The sequence below is a fragment of the Arachis ipaensis genome, chromosome B03 (genome assembly GCF_000816755.2).
Source record: "Arachis ipaensis cultivar K30076 chromosome B03, Araip1.1, whole genome shotgun sequence".
Taxonomy (NCBI): Eukaryota; Viridiplantae; Streptophyta; class Magnoliopsida; order Fabales; family Fabaceae; genus Arachis; species Arachis ipaensis.
Window position 1 is genome coordinate 117,226,178 of NC_029787.2, and position 16,041 is coordinate 117,242,218.

At 36.4% G+C, this 16,041-nt stretch overlaps 1 protein-coding gene across 4 annotated transcripts; it reads left to right on the forward strand.

The window, feature by feature from the left end:
- Positions 624–10,201, forward strand: LOC107631114 (protein CELLULOSE SYNTHASE INTERACTIVE 1). 4 transcript variants are annotated; one of them, XM_021119383.1, is made up of 8 exons: positions 624–898; positions 1,441–1,609; positions 2,154–2,227; positions 2,434–5,491; positions 6,038–8,582; positions 8,838–9,292; positions 9,521–9,637; positions 9,746–10,201. In XM_021119383.1, exons 2-8 carry the CDS (start codon positions 1,607–1,609, stop codon positions 9,926–9,928), a joined length of 6,435 nt encoding a protein of 2,144 aa, XP_020975042.1. In that variant the 5' UTR covers positions 624–898; positions 1,441–1,606; the 3' UTR covers positions 9,929–10,201. The 4 variants fall into 4 exon arrangements, with proteins under 4 accessions (XP_020975042.1, XP_016189934.1, XP_016189933.1 ...); XM_016334448.2 differs by having other exon boundaries at positions 1,454–1,609; XM_016334447.2 differs by lacking the exon at positions 624–898 and adding an exon at positions 918–1,194.

Here is a 16,041-nt window from a genome sequence, read left to right on the forward strand (position 1 = left end):
TTTTTTATTTTTTTAATATTTTTTAATATATATAAATTATAATTTATTGATATAGAATTATAGATTATATTTTTATTATTTGAGCCAACTTGTAAGATTGAGTCATTTTGTGAGCTTTTGTGGAATCGAGCTTGAACTTATAAAATATGCTCAATTATTAATGAGTCGAACCGTAAGCCAAACTTAATTTTCGTGAGTCGAACTTAAGCTTAGTCTAATTCAAATAATCGACTCAGCTCCACTCATTTCTAGCCTTAAATATAACTACTACTATACTAATACTAATGTAGTACTGTTTTGTTGTGATCAACAGTCGCACTCTGTTATTGTCAATTTAACGGAACGGCTATTAATACACTAACATGTTTATTTTACATTTTTGGGGAAATGGCCCTTCATTTTACTGAACAATTTCCATGTTTATTTAGGAAACCCATGTGATGCATTATTAGAGTTTGGTTCCAGTTAATTATTTGTCTTTTTTTGTAAACCGTTGTTGTTGTTATTAATCGTTAGTTTAAGATTTTATGGGAATTGTTTAAAATCATGTATAACATTGTTAAATAAATAAACCATCAACGTTATATAAGAGGGAAGCGACTCGTTATTAACTTTCAAACTTGAAAGAAATTCCCTGACAAACATTATGACGCTACAATTATACTCTTTTAATTCATTTTTTGTGTAACTATTATTTTGATGTGCAAGTTGTGTTGTGTTAATGGATATTTAGTTGGCAGTTTTACGGTTAATGAATGTAGCTGTCAAGTGGTAAGAGTCTTGCTGTTGGTACTTGTCGGTGGATGCGGATGATGTCCAATCACGGCAGCACCAAAAACAACCGCTACTCTCTTTCTTTTACTCACGGTTCCATGAAAAAAGAAAATCAAAGCAAAACGTAAGACCCAAACAAAACAACACCATTTTTATTTTTTAAAAAGCTTGAGTAATAATATTTGTTATTCTTGTTGCTAGCAAAGTGTGTTGTTGCATCTTCTCTTTATTTATTTTTTGCTTTTGATGTTCCCTTCTATTCTACGAAACCCCATACATTAGAATTTGATAGTTGCATCAACATCATCCCCATTATACCCCCCTCATCTCTTTCAGTTTCCCAATTCCCAATACCATTCCTCAGTTTCTTCTCTCACTCACTTTCATGCACTCATCTTCCCACCATTCGTGCATTTCCTTGTAAGCTCTTTGATCTCTCATCCACTAACATTCTATAAAGCATTTTACTTTTCATCTGGGGTTGTTGATCTCCCATCATTTTCTGCATGACTTGTCCAATTTGGGTCTAAATTTGTCAGATTTATGAGCTTCCTTCAGTGTTGCATAATTGCATTATTGCTTTGCTTATGTAGTGTTATAATTCACGGTTGTATCTGTGATCTATATTCTGCCCATGACTTTGTTGAAGCTTTAATTTGATGGTAGGTTCTCTTTTCAGCTGCTGGGGGATTTGAATGAGGTTCTGAGTGTGTCTCCAGTGCAGATCTGGGGCTGATCTGATTGGCAGTGATACTGAATTGAAGTCAAGCTGGCGACCACAGTGACTTGGAGGGTTCCTGCCAGCAATGGCAGTTCCCATGGTTCAAATGATATGGTACTTCCAATAATTTTCATGTTTTCTCCATGTTTGTGCCTTCAGCTATCAGATTCATATCATGAATTCATCATACTCCTACACAATAATAGTAGTTATTATAGCTAGAAGGGTCTACTGGTCAAGTATTTATCATAGATAGTTCTGTTTAACGGTGCAAATAACCTTTATATTGTTGTGTGGTTCTTTGCCAACATGTCATAATGCTGTATGATTTTACTTCCTATCAGATTTCCATCTGTTGTGCTTCAATAAGATCCCATCCTAAGTGATTAAAGATCAAGAAGAAATTATTTCATTTGTTTATATATTCCGAAATTTTACATTTTCTTGTTAATATAATCGAGCTTATTACTGAATTTTACACTGTGCCTTGGCATTATGAATAGGGAGAAGAAACAAAAGCCTAGGATTCTATATTGTTCCTGATATTAGTGTTTATTTAGTCGTGTCAATACAGCTAGCAAGTCAATTTGATCAATCAAAGCACTGAGAGACATGCAGATATAAATTTGATATTCTCTGCTGTCACTTTAAATTGCAGGAACGAAATGGTGACGGAAGGGTTCAAGATTCAGAGCCCCCAACTCCACATTCTGTTCTAAAGATGGGATTGAGGTTGGTTACAATGTCAAATATGTCTCTTGCGTTAGTTTTGCTTTCACATTCCAAGTGTACTTACTTTTTATCCTTTAGGATGCTGACAACTTTCTAGTATATATATCTGAATTAACATCTTCTGAATTGATTCTTTATGGACTAAGGAACTTCAAATTTGTCTGAGAACCTTGGTGTTGCACATTCTTAACTGGTTGCACTTGCAGGGATCGAACCAGCAGCATGGAGGATCCAGATGGAACATTAGCCAGCGTTGCCCAGTGCATTGAACAACTGCGCCAGAGCTCATCTTCTGCGCACGAGAAAGAGTATTCCTTAAGGCAGTTATTGGAGCTTATAGAGATGCGAGAAAATGCTTTTAGTGCTGTTGGATCTCACTCTCAAGCAGTTCCAGTACTTGTTTCCCTTCTTCGGTCGGGTTCATTGAATGTAAAGATACAGGCAGCAACTGTCCTGGGCTCCCTTTGTAAAGAAAATGAGCTGAGGGTGAAAGTCTTGCTTGGAGGATGCATTCCTCCGTTGCTTGGTCTTCTAAAATCTAGTTCCACAGAAGGGCAAATTGCTGCTGCCAAGACTATTTATGCTGTCTCTCAAGATGGTGTGAAAGATCATGTTGGTTCGAAAATATTTTCAACTGAAGGTGTTGTACCAGTGCTCTGGCAGCAGCTGCAGAAGGGCTTGAAATCAGCAAATGTAGTCGAAAGTTTATTGACTGGAGCATTGAAAAATCTCGCCAGCAATACCGAGGGATTCTGGGGTGCAACCATGCAAGCTGGAGGAGTGGACATATTAGTCAAGTTACTGGCAACAGGACAGCCTGGCACCTTAGCTAATGTGTGCTTTTTGCTTGCTTCTGTTATGATGGAGGATGCATCTGCATGCTCAAAGGTGTTATCAGCAGACGTGACAAAACAACTCCTCAAACTATTAGGCCCTGGTAATGATGACTCTGTCAGGGCTGAAGCAGCTGGTGCTCTTAAGTCTCTATCTTCCCAGTGCAAAGAAGCAAGAAGAGAGATAGCAAATGCTAATGGTATTCCTGCATTAATCAATGCAACAATAGCTCCTTCCAAAGAGTTCATGCAAGGTGAGTGCGCTCAAGCATTACAGGAGAATGCAATGTGTGCTCTAGCAAACATATCTGGTGGTTTGTCTTTTGTCATATCTAGTCTTGGTCAAAGCCTTGACTCATGCACCACACCTAGCCAGGTTGCTGACACATTAGGAGCATTAGCTTCAGCTCTCATGATATATGATAACAAGGCAGAATCTACTAGAGCATCAGATCCTTCAGTGGTTGAACAAACATTACTCAAACAGTTTAAACCTCGCTTGCCATTCCTTGTTCAGGAACGGACCATTGAAGCTCTTGCTAGTTTGTATGGAAATCCCATACTCTCGCTTAAACTTGCGAATTCTGGTGCAAAACATTTGCTTGTTGGTTTGATAACAATGGCTTCCAATGAAGTGCAAGATGAGCTCACAAAAGCTCTCTTGACCTTGTGCAATGGTGAAGCCAGTCTATGGCGTGCAATTCAAGGCCGTGAAGGAATTCAACTATTGATATCTCTTCTTGGGCTTTCATCAGAACAGCAGCAAGAATGTGCAGTTGCCTTGCTTTGCCTTCTAACTAATGAAAATGATGAAAGTAAATGGGCCATTACTGCTGCTGGCGGTATACCTCCACTTGTTCAAATTCTAGAGACAGGATCTGCAAAAGCAAAGGAAGACTCAGCAACCATCCTTAAGAACTTGTGCAACCACAGTGAAGACATACGAGCATGTGTCGAAAGTGCTGATGCTGTTCCTGCTTTGTTGTGGCTATTGAAGAATGGAAGCCCAAATGGGAAGGATATTGCAGCAAAGACATTAAATCATTTAATTCATAAATCTGATACTACGACTATCAGTCAGCTTACAGCATTATTGACTAGTGATCAGCCTGAATCTAAGATCTATATTCTGGATGCTTTGAGAAGTATGCTTTCTGTTGCGCCTCTTAGTGACATTCTACGTGAAGGTAGTGCTCCTAGTGATGCATTTGATACCATGATAGCATTACTGAGCTCTACCAAGGAAGAAACTCAGGCAAAGTCAGCATCAGCTCTGGCAGGAATTTTTGAATCAAGGAAAGACATTCGTGAAAGTAGCATTGCTGTTAAAGCTCTTAGTTCAGCCCTGAAATTGATTAATGTTGAATCTGAAAGTATCCTGATGGAGTCCTCACACTGCCTGGCTTCAATATTTCTATCCATCAAAGAAAACAGGGATGTAGCTGCTATTGCTAGAGCTGCATTATCCCGCTTAGTTGCACTCGCTAACTCTTCAGTTTTGGAAGTTGCAGAGATGGCAACATGTGCTGTGGCAAACATTATTTTGGATAGTGAAATTGCAGAAAAAGCTGTTACAGAAGAAGTTATCTTGCCTGCCACCAAAGTATTACGTGAAGGTACAATCTCTGGAAAAGCCCATGCAGCTGCAGCAATTGCTCGCCTCTTACATTCCCGGAAAGTTGATTCTGACGTAACCGATTGCGTAAATCGTGCTGGCACTGTTCTTGCATTAGTTTCTTTCTTAGATTCTGCTATTAGTGGATCTGTTGCCACATCAGAGGCTCTAGAAGCTCTTGCCATTCTGTCCAGGTCAGAAGAGTCCAGCACACAGAACAAATCGGCTTGTGCAGTTTTGGCTGAATTCCCAAAGAGCATAAGTCCAATAGTCTTATCTATTGTTGATTCAGCACCAATGTTGCAGGATAAAGCTATTGAGATATTGTCTCGATTATGCAAGGATCTACCTATTGTTTTAGGTGACAATGTTGTTACTGCATCTGGATGTATATCTTCAATAGCTAGGAGAATAAGTAGTTCCACAAATGTGAAGGTCAAAATTGGGGGAGCTGCACTTCTAATTTCTGCAGCAAAAGCAAATCATCAGAGACTTATGGAGGATCTCAATTCATCAAACTTGTGTGCTAATCTTATTCAATCTCTAGTTGATATTCTTATTTCTGCAGAGCCTTCTCTGGGTAATCAAGGTGATGACAAGAAGGAGCTAATCAGCATATGCAGGAGTACACAAGAAGAGGCCAATGGTGGTGAATCAAACACTGGCACGGCCATTATATCTGGTGCTGACTTAGCTATATGGTTATTATCTATTCTTGCTTGTCATGATGAAAAAAGTAGAAGTATCATAATGGAGGCTGGAGCAATTGATGTTCTAACTGACAGGATCTCAAATTGTTTCTCACAATATTCCCAGGTATTTAAGTGCTTTATTCTACACTAGTTTCAGCCAATCAGATTCTGATCATAATAAGATTGTAATTTACAAATTATGCTTTAAACCCTGCACCTCCCCTCCCTTGAAGCTTCTTTTCTGCGCTCCAAAATTAACATCAATCCTCAAAATATCAAGTCCTATAGAACTTGCATTAAGTTTCAAAATCTCCACAGTACATCCCTTTAATATAGACATTACATATGCTCACTGTCACTTGAATTGCACATAGTTTACAAATATGCATCTGATAATCATATTTATATTTTTGAAACATGCTATTTCAAGAGACAGTGATCTCAGTGTATATTAAGAAAGTTCCTAGTTATAATATAGCACTGTAACTGTTTGCATGAACTTTTGTCGTAATCGAAACAAAGTAAGATCTTGAAATTTTGCCGAATAATTAAATTGAACTGAAAGTGTGACCTATAGCCCTGTCATTATTATTTTTTACTTTTAATTAAATTATTAATTGATTGTTTCTGTATAATAACCTCTATCTGCTTCATTATGGTGAAACTGCAGATTGACTACAAAGAAGATAGCAGCATGTGGATTTGTGCTTTGTTGTTAGCAATATTATTTCAAGATAGAGATATCATACGCACACATGCAACCATAAAATCTGTACCAGCACTTGCCAGTTTATTGAAGTCAGAAGAATTGGCAAACAAATATTTTGCTGCACAAGCAATAGCTAGCCTTGTCTGTAACGGTAGCAGGGGAACGCTTCTGTCTGTAGCAAATTCTGGTGCAGCTGGTGGACTTATCTCCTTGCTTGGCAGTGCTGATACTGATATTCATGATCTTCTGGAATTGTCAGAAGAATTTTTGTTGGTGCGTTATCCTGATCAAGTTGCTCTTGAGAGGTTGTTTAGAGTTGATGATATAAGAGTTGGTGCCACTTCTCGGAAGGCAATGCCTGCCCTTGTTGATCTGCTCAAACCAATTCCAGATCGCCCAGGAGCCCCATTTTTAGCACTCGGGCTTTTGATTCATCTTGGTAGAGATTGCCCATCCAATAAGCTTATAATGGTAGAGGCTGGAGCCTTAGAAGCACTTACGAAGTATCTTTCACTAAGTCCACAAGATGCAACTGAAGAAGCTGCTACAGATCTACTAGGAATTCTGTTTAGCACTGCTGATATACGAAAACATGAGTCAGCATTCGGTGCTGTTGCTCAACTCGTTGCTGTCCTACGGCTAGGAGGAAGAGCTGCCAGGTTAAGTGCTGCAAAAGCCTTGGAAAGTTTATTCACTGCTGATCACATTAGAAATGCAGAGATGGCTCGACAAGCTGTTCAACCTTTGGTGGAGATTCTTAGTACTGGTACAGAGAGAGAGCAGCATGCTGCAATTGCTGCATTGGTTCGGTTACTGAATGAAAACCCATCAAAAGCACTTGCTGTTGCAGATGTTGAGATGAATGCAGTGGATGTTCTTTGCAGGATCCTTTCATCGGATTGTTCGGTGGAACTCAAGGGGGATGCTGCTGAATTATGTTGTGCACTTTTTGGAAACACAAGGATTCGATCCACAATGGCTTCTGCCCGCTGTGTCGAACCACTAGTCTCTCTCCTTGTAACTGAGTTTAGTCCTGCTCAGCTTTCAGTTGTTCGGGCATTGGATAGGCTTGTAGATGATGAGCAACTGGCTGAACTAGTTGCTGCACATGGTGCAGTTGTTCCTCTTGTCGGCCTACTGTATGGTCGGAACTATTTACTACATGAGGCCATTTCCAGAGCTCTAGTCAAGTTAGGAAAAGACAGGCCTGCTTGTAAAATGGAAATGGTGAAAGCTGGAGTGGTTGAAAGCATACTTAGCATCGTACACGAAGCACCTGATTATCTATGTGCAGCGTTTGCAGAATTGTTGCGTATATTGACCAATAATGCTACCATAGCTAAAGGACAATCTGCTGCCAAAGTGGTTGAACCCTTGTTTATGTTGCTGACAAGACAAGAATTTATGCCCGAAGGTCTGCATAGCACATTGCAGGTATTGGTTAATATCTTGGAACATCCACAGTGTCGTGCAGACCATACATTGAGTTCTCGCCAAGTTATTGAACCACTTATCCCCTTGCTCGATTCTCCAATACCAGCAGTGCAACAGCTGGCTGCTGAGCTTCTTTCGCATCTACTTGTAGAAGAACACCTTCAGAAGGATCCAGTGACACAGCAAGTAATTGGTCCCCTTATACGAGTTCTTAGTTCTGGTATACACATATTGCAGCAGAGAGCTGTAAAGGCTCTAGTTAGTATTGCTCTAACATGGCCAAATGAAATTGCCAAAGAGGGTGGCGTTGTTGAAATTTCCAAAGTAATATTGCAGGCCGATCCTTCCATTCCGCATGCCTTATGGGAGTCTTCTGCCTCAGTTTTGTCGTGTATTCTGCAATTTAGTTCTGAATTCTACTTGGAAGTGCCTATTGCTGTGTTGGTAAGGTTGCTGCGGTCTGGCTCAGAGAGCACAGTTATTGGTGCATTAAATGCTCTGCTGGTGTTGGAAAGTGATGATGGAACTAGTGCAGTAGCTATGGCTGAAAGTGGTGCCATAGAGGCACTCTTGGAGCTCCTAAGGTCTCATCAGTGTGAGGAAACTGCTGCTAGACTCTTAGAAGTATTGCTGAACAATGTAAAGATCCGAGAAACAAAAGTCACTAAATCAGCCATTGTACCATTATCCCAGTACCTTTTGGATCCACAAACTCAAGCACAACAGGCAAGGTTATTGGCAACTTTAGCTCTTGGGGATCTGTTTCAGAATGAAGGTCTTGCTCGAACAGCTGATGCAGTTTCTGCATGTCGTGCTTTAGTGAATGTTCTCGAAGAACAACCGACAGAAGAAATGAAAGTTGTGGCCATCTGTGCTTTGCAAAATCTTGTGATGTATAGTCGATCGAATAGGAGAGCTGTTGCAGAGGCTGGTGGTGTTCAGGTTGTATTGGATCTGATAAGTTCAAGTGAGCCAGATACATCCATTCAGGCTGCAATGTTCATTAAACTTCTCTTCTCAAATAATACAATTCAAGAGTATGCTTCCAGTGAAACAGTCAGAGCAATAACTGGTAATAATGACTTTCCTTTTCAAGAAATGTTCACTATTTAGCCAATTGAGCACCTTACAACCACCTTTTTTCTTTTCTTTTCAAGGAATGTAGTTTTGAAATCTGCAAATAGAATATCCTGGTTTTACTCATGAAGTTGATAATTCTTTGAACATTTTTTAGGCTTTTACCATCCAAACAAGGACACCTTTCCCTTCTGCCTTTGTTTCTCTCTTGATTTCATGTGGTAACATGTTGAGTTTAATGTTCTTGCAGCTGCTATTGAAAAAGATTTATGGGCCTCTGGTACCGTGAATGAGGAGTACTTGAAAGCCTTAAATTCTCTCTTCAGCAACTTCCCACGACTGAGAGCAACTGAACCAGCAACACTTAGCATCCCCCATCTGGTTACATCCTTAAAGACAGGCTCAGAGGCTTGTCAGGAGGCTGCTTTGGATGCACTTTTTTTACTACGACAAGCTTGGTCGGCATGCCCTGCCGAAGTCTCAAGAGCTCAGTCAATTGCAGCTGCCGATGCTATTCCATTCCTGCAGTACTTGATCCAGTCCGGCCCACCTCGGTTTCAGGAGAAGGCAGAATTTCTGTTGCAGTGTTTGCCGGGGACATTGGTGGTGATCATCAAGCGTGGTAACAATATGAAGCAGTCCGTCGGAAACCCAAGTGTCTACTGTAAACTTACATTGGGAAACACCCCACCCAGGCAAACAAAGGTAATAATTTTTATGTTATTTACTATCTTCAGGGCTGTCTCTCTATGTCAAATGTACACAAATTTAACAAGCTATGGCATTCTATCTAGAGCTACTTAAAAGTTCCAGATTGATTTGAAATGATGTATATGAAATTTGTGAATGATCTTCCAGATGGAACTTCATGTGGTTTCTGTATAAGCTTGTCATGATAAAATTACTAACATCCAATGATGATGTCTTGAGCAGGTGGTGTCAACTGGCCCTAATCCAGAATGGGATGAGAGCTTTTCATGGTCCTTTGAGAGTCCTCCAAAAGGCCAGAAGCTTCACATTTCATGCAAAAACAAGAGCAAAGTGGGAAAGGTAAATGAGTGCAAAAACATTATACTAATTTAAATGCAGTGTAATGAGTAATGATAATATATTCAACTAAGTCTTAACTATACTATCTTGATCTGGATTTGGTGACAGAGTAAATTTGGAAAAGTAACAATACAAATTGATCGTGTGGTAATGCTTGGAGCAGTAGCTGGAGAGTATGCTCTATTGCCTCAAAGTAAAAGTGGGCCCCCAAGGAATCTAGAAATAGAATTTCAGTGGTCTAACAAGCCCATTGTTAATGCTGCTGAAGCTGCTGCTGCAGCTGCTGAGTAAATTGGAAGATTAGGAACATTACATACTTGCTGGGGAAGAAATTTTTGTATTTTTTCATGTGTATATAGCACTTTGTATTTTATTATTTTTGGGCTATAGTTCACTTTTGTCAGAATATTCTTTTGTAAGCTGATCCTTCGTTTTTCAGGATAAACAACAGTGGGACCAAGATCAAGGCCTACTTCGGCTTTTCTTGTCTGATTCTTTGTGTGTTGTTATTTGTAAGCTTAAAAGAAAAAATACCGAGTCTGTTTTGTGATTCTTGGTGCCTTACCTTACAAGTACAACGTCTTATTTCATATTTATTATAAATCTATCTTGCCATCTATCTATCTATAAATATACTAATTTACACTAGCAATCCAACGTGTTATTTGATTTCTTGGAGTTGAAGGAGGCATCATAAGAGGCAAACACATGATTGACATACGCCATTATGCATAGTCAAGGACAAATGTTAATCGCAACAGTAATAGCCCAATTATGAGTTTATTATGTCTCTGTCATAACCAATATTTCATTGCATTATACGCTCACCTAATCTTGCTGAATATTGCGTGCCAGCTCAAGTTTTTATGTATTTAATTGGCTTTTCAATAACAAACTTATTCACTGGTGGACACAACTGGTTTACAACAAAATAAAAATAACCATGCAGCCAACTTGATTGAGTTGCGCATTGTCAAGGTATTTTTCTTTCTCAACACCAAGAGAAGACAGCATACATAATAAATTAAGGCTGCCATGTACTAATTTAATTTTTAGCAAGGTATAAAAAATATTTGAAAGACAATTAGTTCAAAGTAATTTAATATTATTTTATTTTGTATTTCTTAATTCCTGTTTATATCATTACAAAATGAACAGTTCATAAAAACTCGTTCATTAATTAGTAGCAATTTTAATTTATTCTATTATTACTTTTAAGATATATAGTACAATGAGACATTGAAACATGTGAGAGTGACAGATATTAAATCAAAATAAATTATTAAAGTGACATTAAAATGTATTCGCTATTATATATACTTAATAAAGAAACTGGAGTTTATGCGCATCAGTATGATTTTTCCATAAAACAATCATGCACGTCCTCTCCACTGTCGTCCATTATATTGGTGCATTAAAAAAATGACATGGAAATTGAATAGATTATGTGTAATTTAAAATTATCTGTATGTTTAATGTTGAAATTCGGGAAGCAATCAAATTAGTTTCATTAAGATAGCTTGTTAAAATAAAGGTCTTAGCATACAAAAGTGATGAAGAATTAAGAAGCAGAACAAGAAAGAAGCTTAAAAAGTTGTATAAGTGGCTTGCAATGGGAATGATGAAAAAGGACTAGAGAGGTGTTCTTACGCCACCTTCCCTCCCCATTTCCTAAATTAAAGTGTCTCCTTTTCATAAACAAAAAAGAATCAATCTACAATCCAAAAGGAACCAAAGCACTCACAATGAAAAATATATTCATGCAGCTTTTTCCTACGTTTAATAGACATAAATCCATAATCATGTGCCACTCGTGTGCACAAATTAAACAAAATTCTAGAAGTTTGAACTTCCATGTTGATAATGAGGTGGTTGTATGTACTTATTCTTCCTCTTATATCCTCACCTGGGAGTATGGAGTTAGCTAATTAATTAAGAAGTGATGAAAGAAGGTGAATGAACTAGCTTTTCATCATTTTTTGGAACATTTTGTTTGTGATTTCACACTTTGCATCAAAGTTCAAATTATTTTGATGGTTCGTTGCAAAATGATGCAAATCGTAATCACAATAATGTAATATGATCATATGGTGATGCACCAAATGATGTAGTACGAGATTTTAAGTTCTTACTTCATATATATATATGATGGTTGATGAAATGTTATATAAAGCCTATGTCACACAGGATCTGAACAATCTACCTCTAATTATTAATATTATTGCTTTTGATAATAATTTAGACAGTTGATGTTTTAATTATTTTGTAAAAGAATATATTAGATATATAATTGTTAATATATTTCTACTTATTAATTTAAGTTTGGAATAAGTGATGTTATCACAAAATACCAAGCTTACATGCGTATAGATATTTTGGTATTGTGATGGATATTTCTCTTTCATTTCTCACCTACTATGCTTTTGATGGTGCTTTTTTTTTCGCCTCTAGTTTGTTTTTACCCTTGCTTTGCTTTCTCTTTGCACCCTACTTTTTCCAAAAGTGAGAGCTTTCTATAGTGTTGATGTTATATAAAAAGGGCCATGCAGGATGGTGAAGTTATTTAAATCAAATTTGCTTTAGAGAAATGCTAGGTCCATCAACTTTTGTATTTTATAATCATTAATTGGTCATTAATAATATTTTTAATGGTGTAAAATTACATTTAATAAAATATATTAGAAACTGAAGTCCCCTTATTATGCTAGCTTTTGTTAAAACAATAGATCAATCTTCCATCCCTACCCTTATCTATCCCCAAATAGGATTAGATTAATATTTCAAAACTAGAATGTAAATCAAATCAGTGATTATACTAATAATGTATATAAAACTAGAGTGAGACCCGCGCAATGCGCGAAGAGCTAAATTATTTTAACTGAAATTTTTTATAATTATTATTATTATGACACTTTTAATGTATGTTTATTGCATTTAATTAGTACTTGATGTTTCAATTGAATAATAATAGATAAAAGTTTTTTGTTTTAATTTTTTTAAAACATTTTACTAAATAGTGATTGGTTGATTTTCATCTAGCAATTTTGGGTATTAACTCTTTCGGTCTGTCATTACCACTGCAAATCCTTCTACAACAAAGAGAATAAGACATGGTCAAAGAATGATAATCCATTCTAAGTAAATTGCGGAAGTAATACTGCACATGTGGAATAACAATTTGAAAAAGAGGAACACGTAAATGTAAATTGTGAAAGAAGTACTCCACATGTAAAATAACAATTTATAATTTGATGATGAAATATTGCAATCGATAGTATATAGGGAGCAATAATTTTAACTGCACATTAATTTTAGTTGTGAGTGTTGGACAGAACCGTTTACAAAAGAGGAATACATAAATGTGTGCTACTTGCAATGAGTTCACAATTAAAATGTTATTATTTATAGCAAATAAATAGGGCTATTGAAAATGATATTGAACAATGAGAAGAGTAAACGGCAAAGTTGAAAATCTTTAGGAAGATACCTGAGACAAATTTCCTACGTTGGCGGCGCCGAATGGTGACGTTAGTCTGAGACCCAGAATCGAGCTCTGGAGAACCGTTTACAAAAGAGGAATACATAAACTTGTGCTACTTGCAATGAGTTCACAATTAAAATGTTATTATTTATAACAAATAAATAGGGTTATTGAAAATGATATTGAATAATGAGAGGAGTAAACGGCAAAGTTGAAAATCTTTAGGAAGATACCTGAGACAAATTTCCTACGATGGCGGCGCCGAACGGTGACGTTGGTCTGAGACCCAGAATCGAGCTCTGGCAGGAAAACCACAAGAGGAGGAATGGAGTTTGCCTTGGTTTCTGCAATTTATGCAATGCGGCTCCACCGGAGATGGATATCGCGATGTACAATTTATTTTGAGGAAAAAACAATGGCTCATGGGACCGGAAGATGATGGAGGAAATAGGATGGGATCGAAAGAGGATGGAGGAAATAGGATCTTGGTACGGAGAGGTGCTAAGAGGGTGAGGGTTTGAGAAAGGTAATAAGCTCTTTGGTTTTGAGAGCTTTTTGTGGGGTAAATGTTAATTTGTATTTTTGTTGTTTTAGAAATAAGGATTGATTTGGAAAAAGTTAATTTGTTGGTTTTTATTGTGTTTTTTAATTGTTTTTTGTGTTTTTTTTATGTGAAAATAACAATTTGAAAAAGATTAACACGTAAATGTAAATTGTGGAAGAAGTACTCCACATGTAAAATAACAATTTATAATTTGATGATGAAATATTGCAATCGATAGTATATAGGGAGCAATAATTTTAACTGCACATTAATTTTGGTTGTGAGTGTTGGACAGAACCATTTACAAAAAGGAATACATAAACTTGTGCTACTTGCAATGAGTTCACAATTAAAATGTTATTATTTATAGCAAATAAATAGGGCTATTGAAAATGATATTGAACAATGAGAAGAGTAAACGGCAAAGTTAAAAATCTTTAGGAAGATACTTGAGACAAATTTCCTACGTTGGCGGCGCCGAATGGTGACGTTGGTCTGAGACCCAGAATCGAGCTCTAGAGAACCGTTTACAAAAGAGGAATACATAAATTTGTGCTACTTGCAATGAGTTCACAATTAAAATGTTATTATTTATAACAAATAAATAGGGCTATTGAAAATGATATTGAACAATGAGAAGAGTAAACGACAAAGTTGAAAATCTTTAGGAAGATACCTGAGACAAATTTTCTACGTTGGCGGCGCCGAATAGTGACGTTGGTCTGAGACCCAAAATCGAGCTCTGGCAAAGAAACCGCAAGAGGAGGAATGGAGTTTGCCTTGGTTTCTGCAATTTATGCAATGCGGTTCCACCGAAGATGGACATCGCAATGTATAATTTATTTTGAGGAAAAAACAATGGCTTATGGGACCGAAAGAGAATGGAGGAAATAGGATGGGACCGGAAGAGGATAGAAGAAATAGGATCTTAGTACAGAGAGGTGCTAAGAGGACGAGGGTTTGAGAAAGGTAATAAGCTCTTTGGTTTTGAGAGCTTTTGTGGGGTAAATGTTAATTTGTGTTTTTGTTGTTTTAGAAATAAGGATTGATTTGGAAAAAGTTAATTTATTAGTTTTTATTGTGTTTTTTAATTATTTTTTGTGTTTTTTTTTATGTGAAAATAAAAATTAATTTGACAAGATTTGAGTGGTGGATTCTAAAATTTTGCCAAGTAAGCGTTGGTGCTGACATGACGTTAGTAGAAGAAGAGAAATAACTTAAAAACAATATAAATAAATTTATGTACCTACTTTTATATATTAAAAATAGATTATAACAAACAGCTCAAATTTTTTCATCAAGAAGCAGAAATAACTTATTATTTATCTTTTTATTGAGTAGATAACTCATTGGTCATTCACTCTTATCCAGAATAGGCCATGTTAATTTCTAGCTTATAGAAGTAGCAACTTGCATAACACAAATTGTATGTTTAGCATTTTATTTAACATTCAATTAAATCTTAATACACGTACGTCGGCCATCTCGATCAATTTGTGACCTCATTGTGGCTATTTGAAGAATTCTCTAACCTCTAAGGGTGACGCATGGTCCTAATAATTATATATGTCCATTTCGACCTGCTTTTTTTTAAAACCAATAGCGTTTAACAATGGCCATTATTGTACTAATTAATTTTGTTGTATTGCGTTAGTATTAACTCCAACACATCAAAAAAGATTAGAATTAACTCCAAATTCCATAAAGGTTTATACTACTGATGGCTTTGTCCATATATATGCACCCACTATATATGTAAATATATTGATCGTCTTTTAGGTAGAGGCAACAATTTCTATAGTGTGTATAACACTTTTGTAGAATTGGCCGAGTCAGGTAGATATAATAGGCCATAGTGGCCACCATACGATATATATATGCTTGGACGCGGATAATTCATTTTTTAATTTTGATATTGAAAAAATTAATGTGTTATCTACCCATTATTAGAATTTTGAGTGTTATTCAAGAAGACGGACGGTAATAAATCGAAGAGTCTGATTTAGTATAACACAAATTGAAAGCTAGTTTTTTTTAATCCTCAATTTTGATCCACTGATTTGGATTTTTAAAATTTTTTTTTTTTAACTATAAAATTTACCTTTCGATTTGCTATACATTTGACAAAAAAAAATTTTGCACACACAATATTTTAGAGTCTGATTTATTCATCAATTAAGTTTAGGCATAAATCATAGGCTAAATTTTTTCTTTCTTACAAATACTACTCTTCGATTTGTATATTATTGTTTAAAAGAAAATTAATTCCATATTAATACGATACACTCTAATAACCCATAATGATACACTCTAATAACCCATAATAATGCATAATACGTAACGGAAATCCATTAAAAAAATAAGTTTGGATAATTGAAT

What these genes read in the sequence shown, in the direction of transcription:
- LOC107631114 (XM_021119383.1), top strand. An exon ending in AACAGTCAGAGCAATAACTG is followed by an intron (nt 8,583 to 8,837) that starts GTAATAATGACT and finishes ATGTTCTTGCAG; the next exon opens with CTGCTATTGAAAAAGATTTA. An exon ending in ACAAGAGCAAAGTGGGAAAG is followed by an intron (nt 9,638 to 9,745) that starts GTAAATGAGTGC and finishes ATTTGGTGACAG; the next exon opens with AGTAAATTTGGAAAAGTAAC.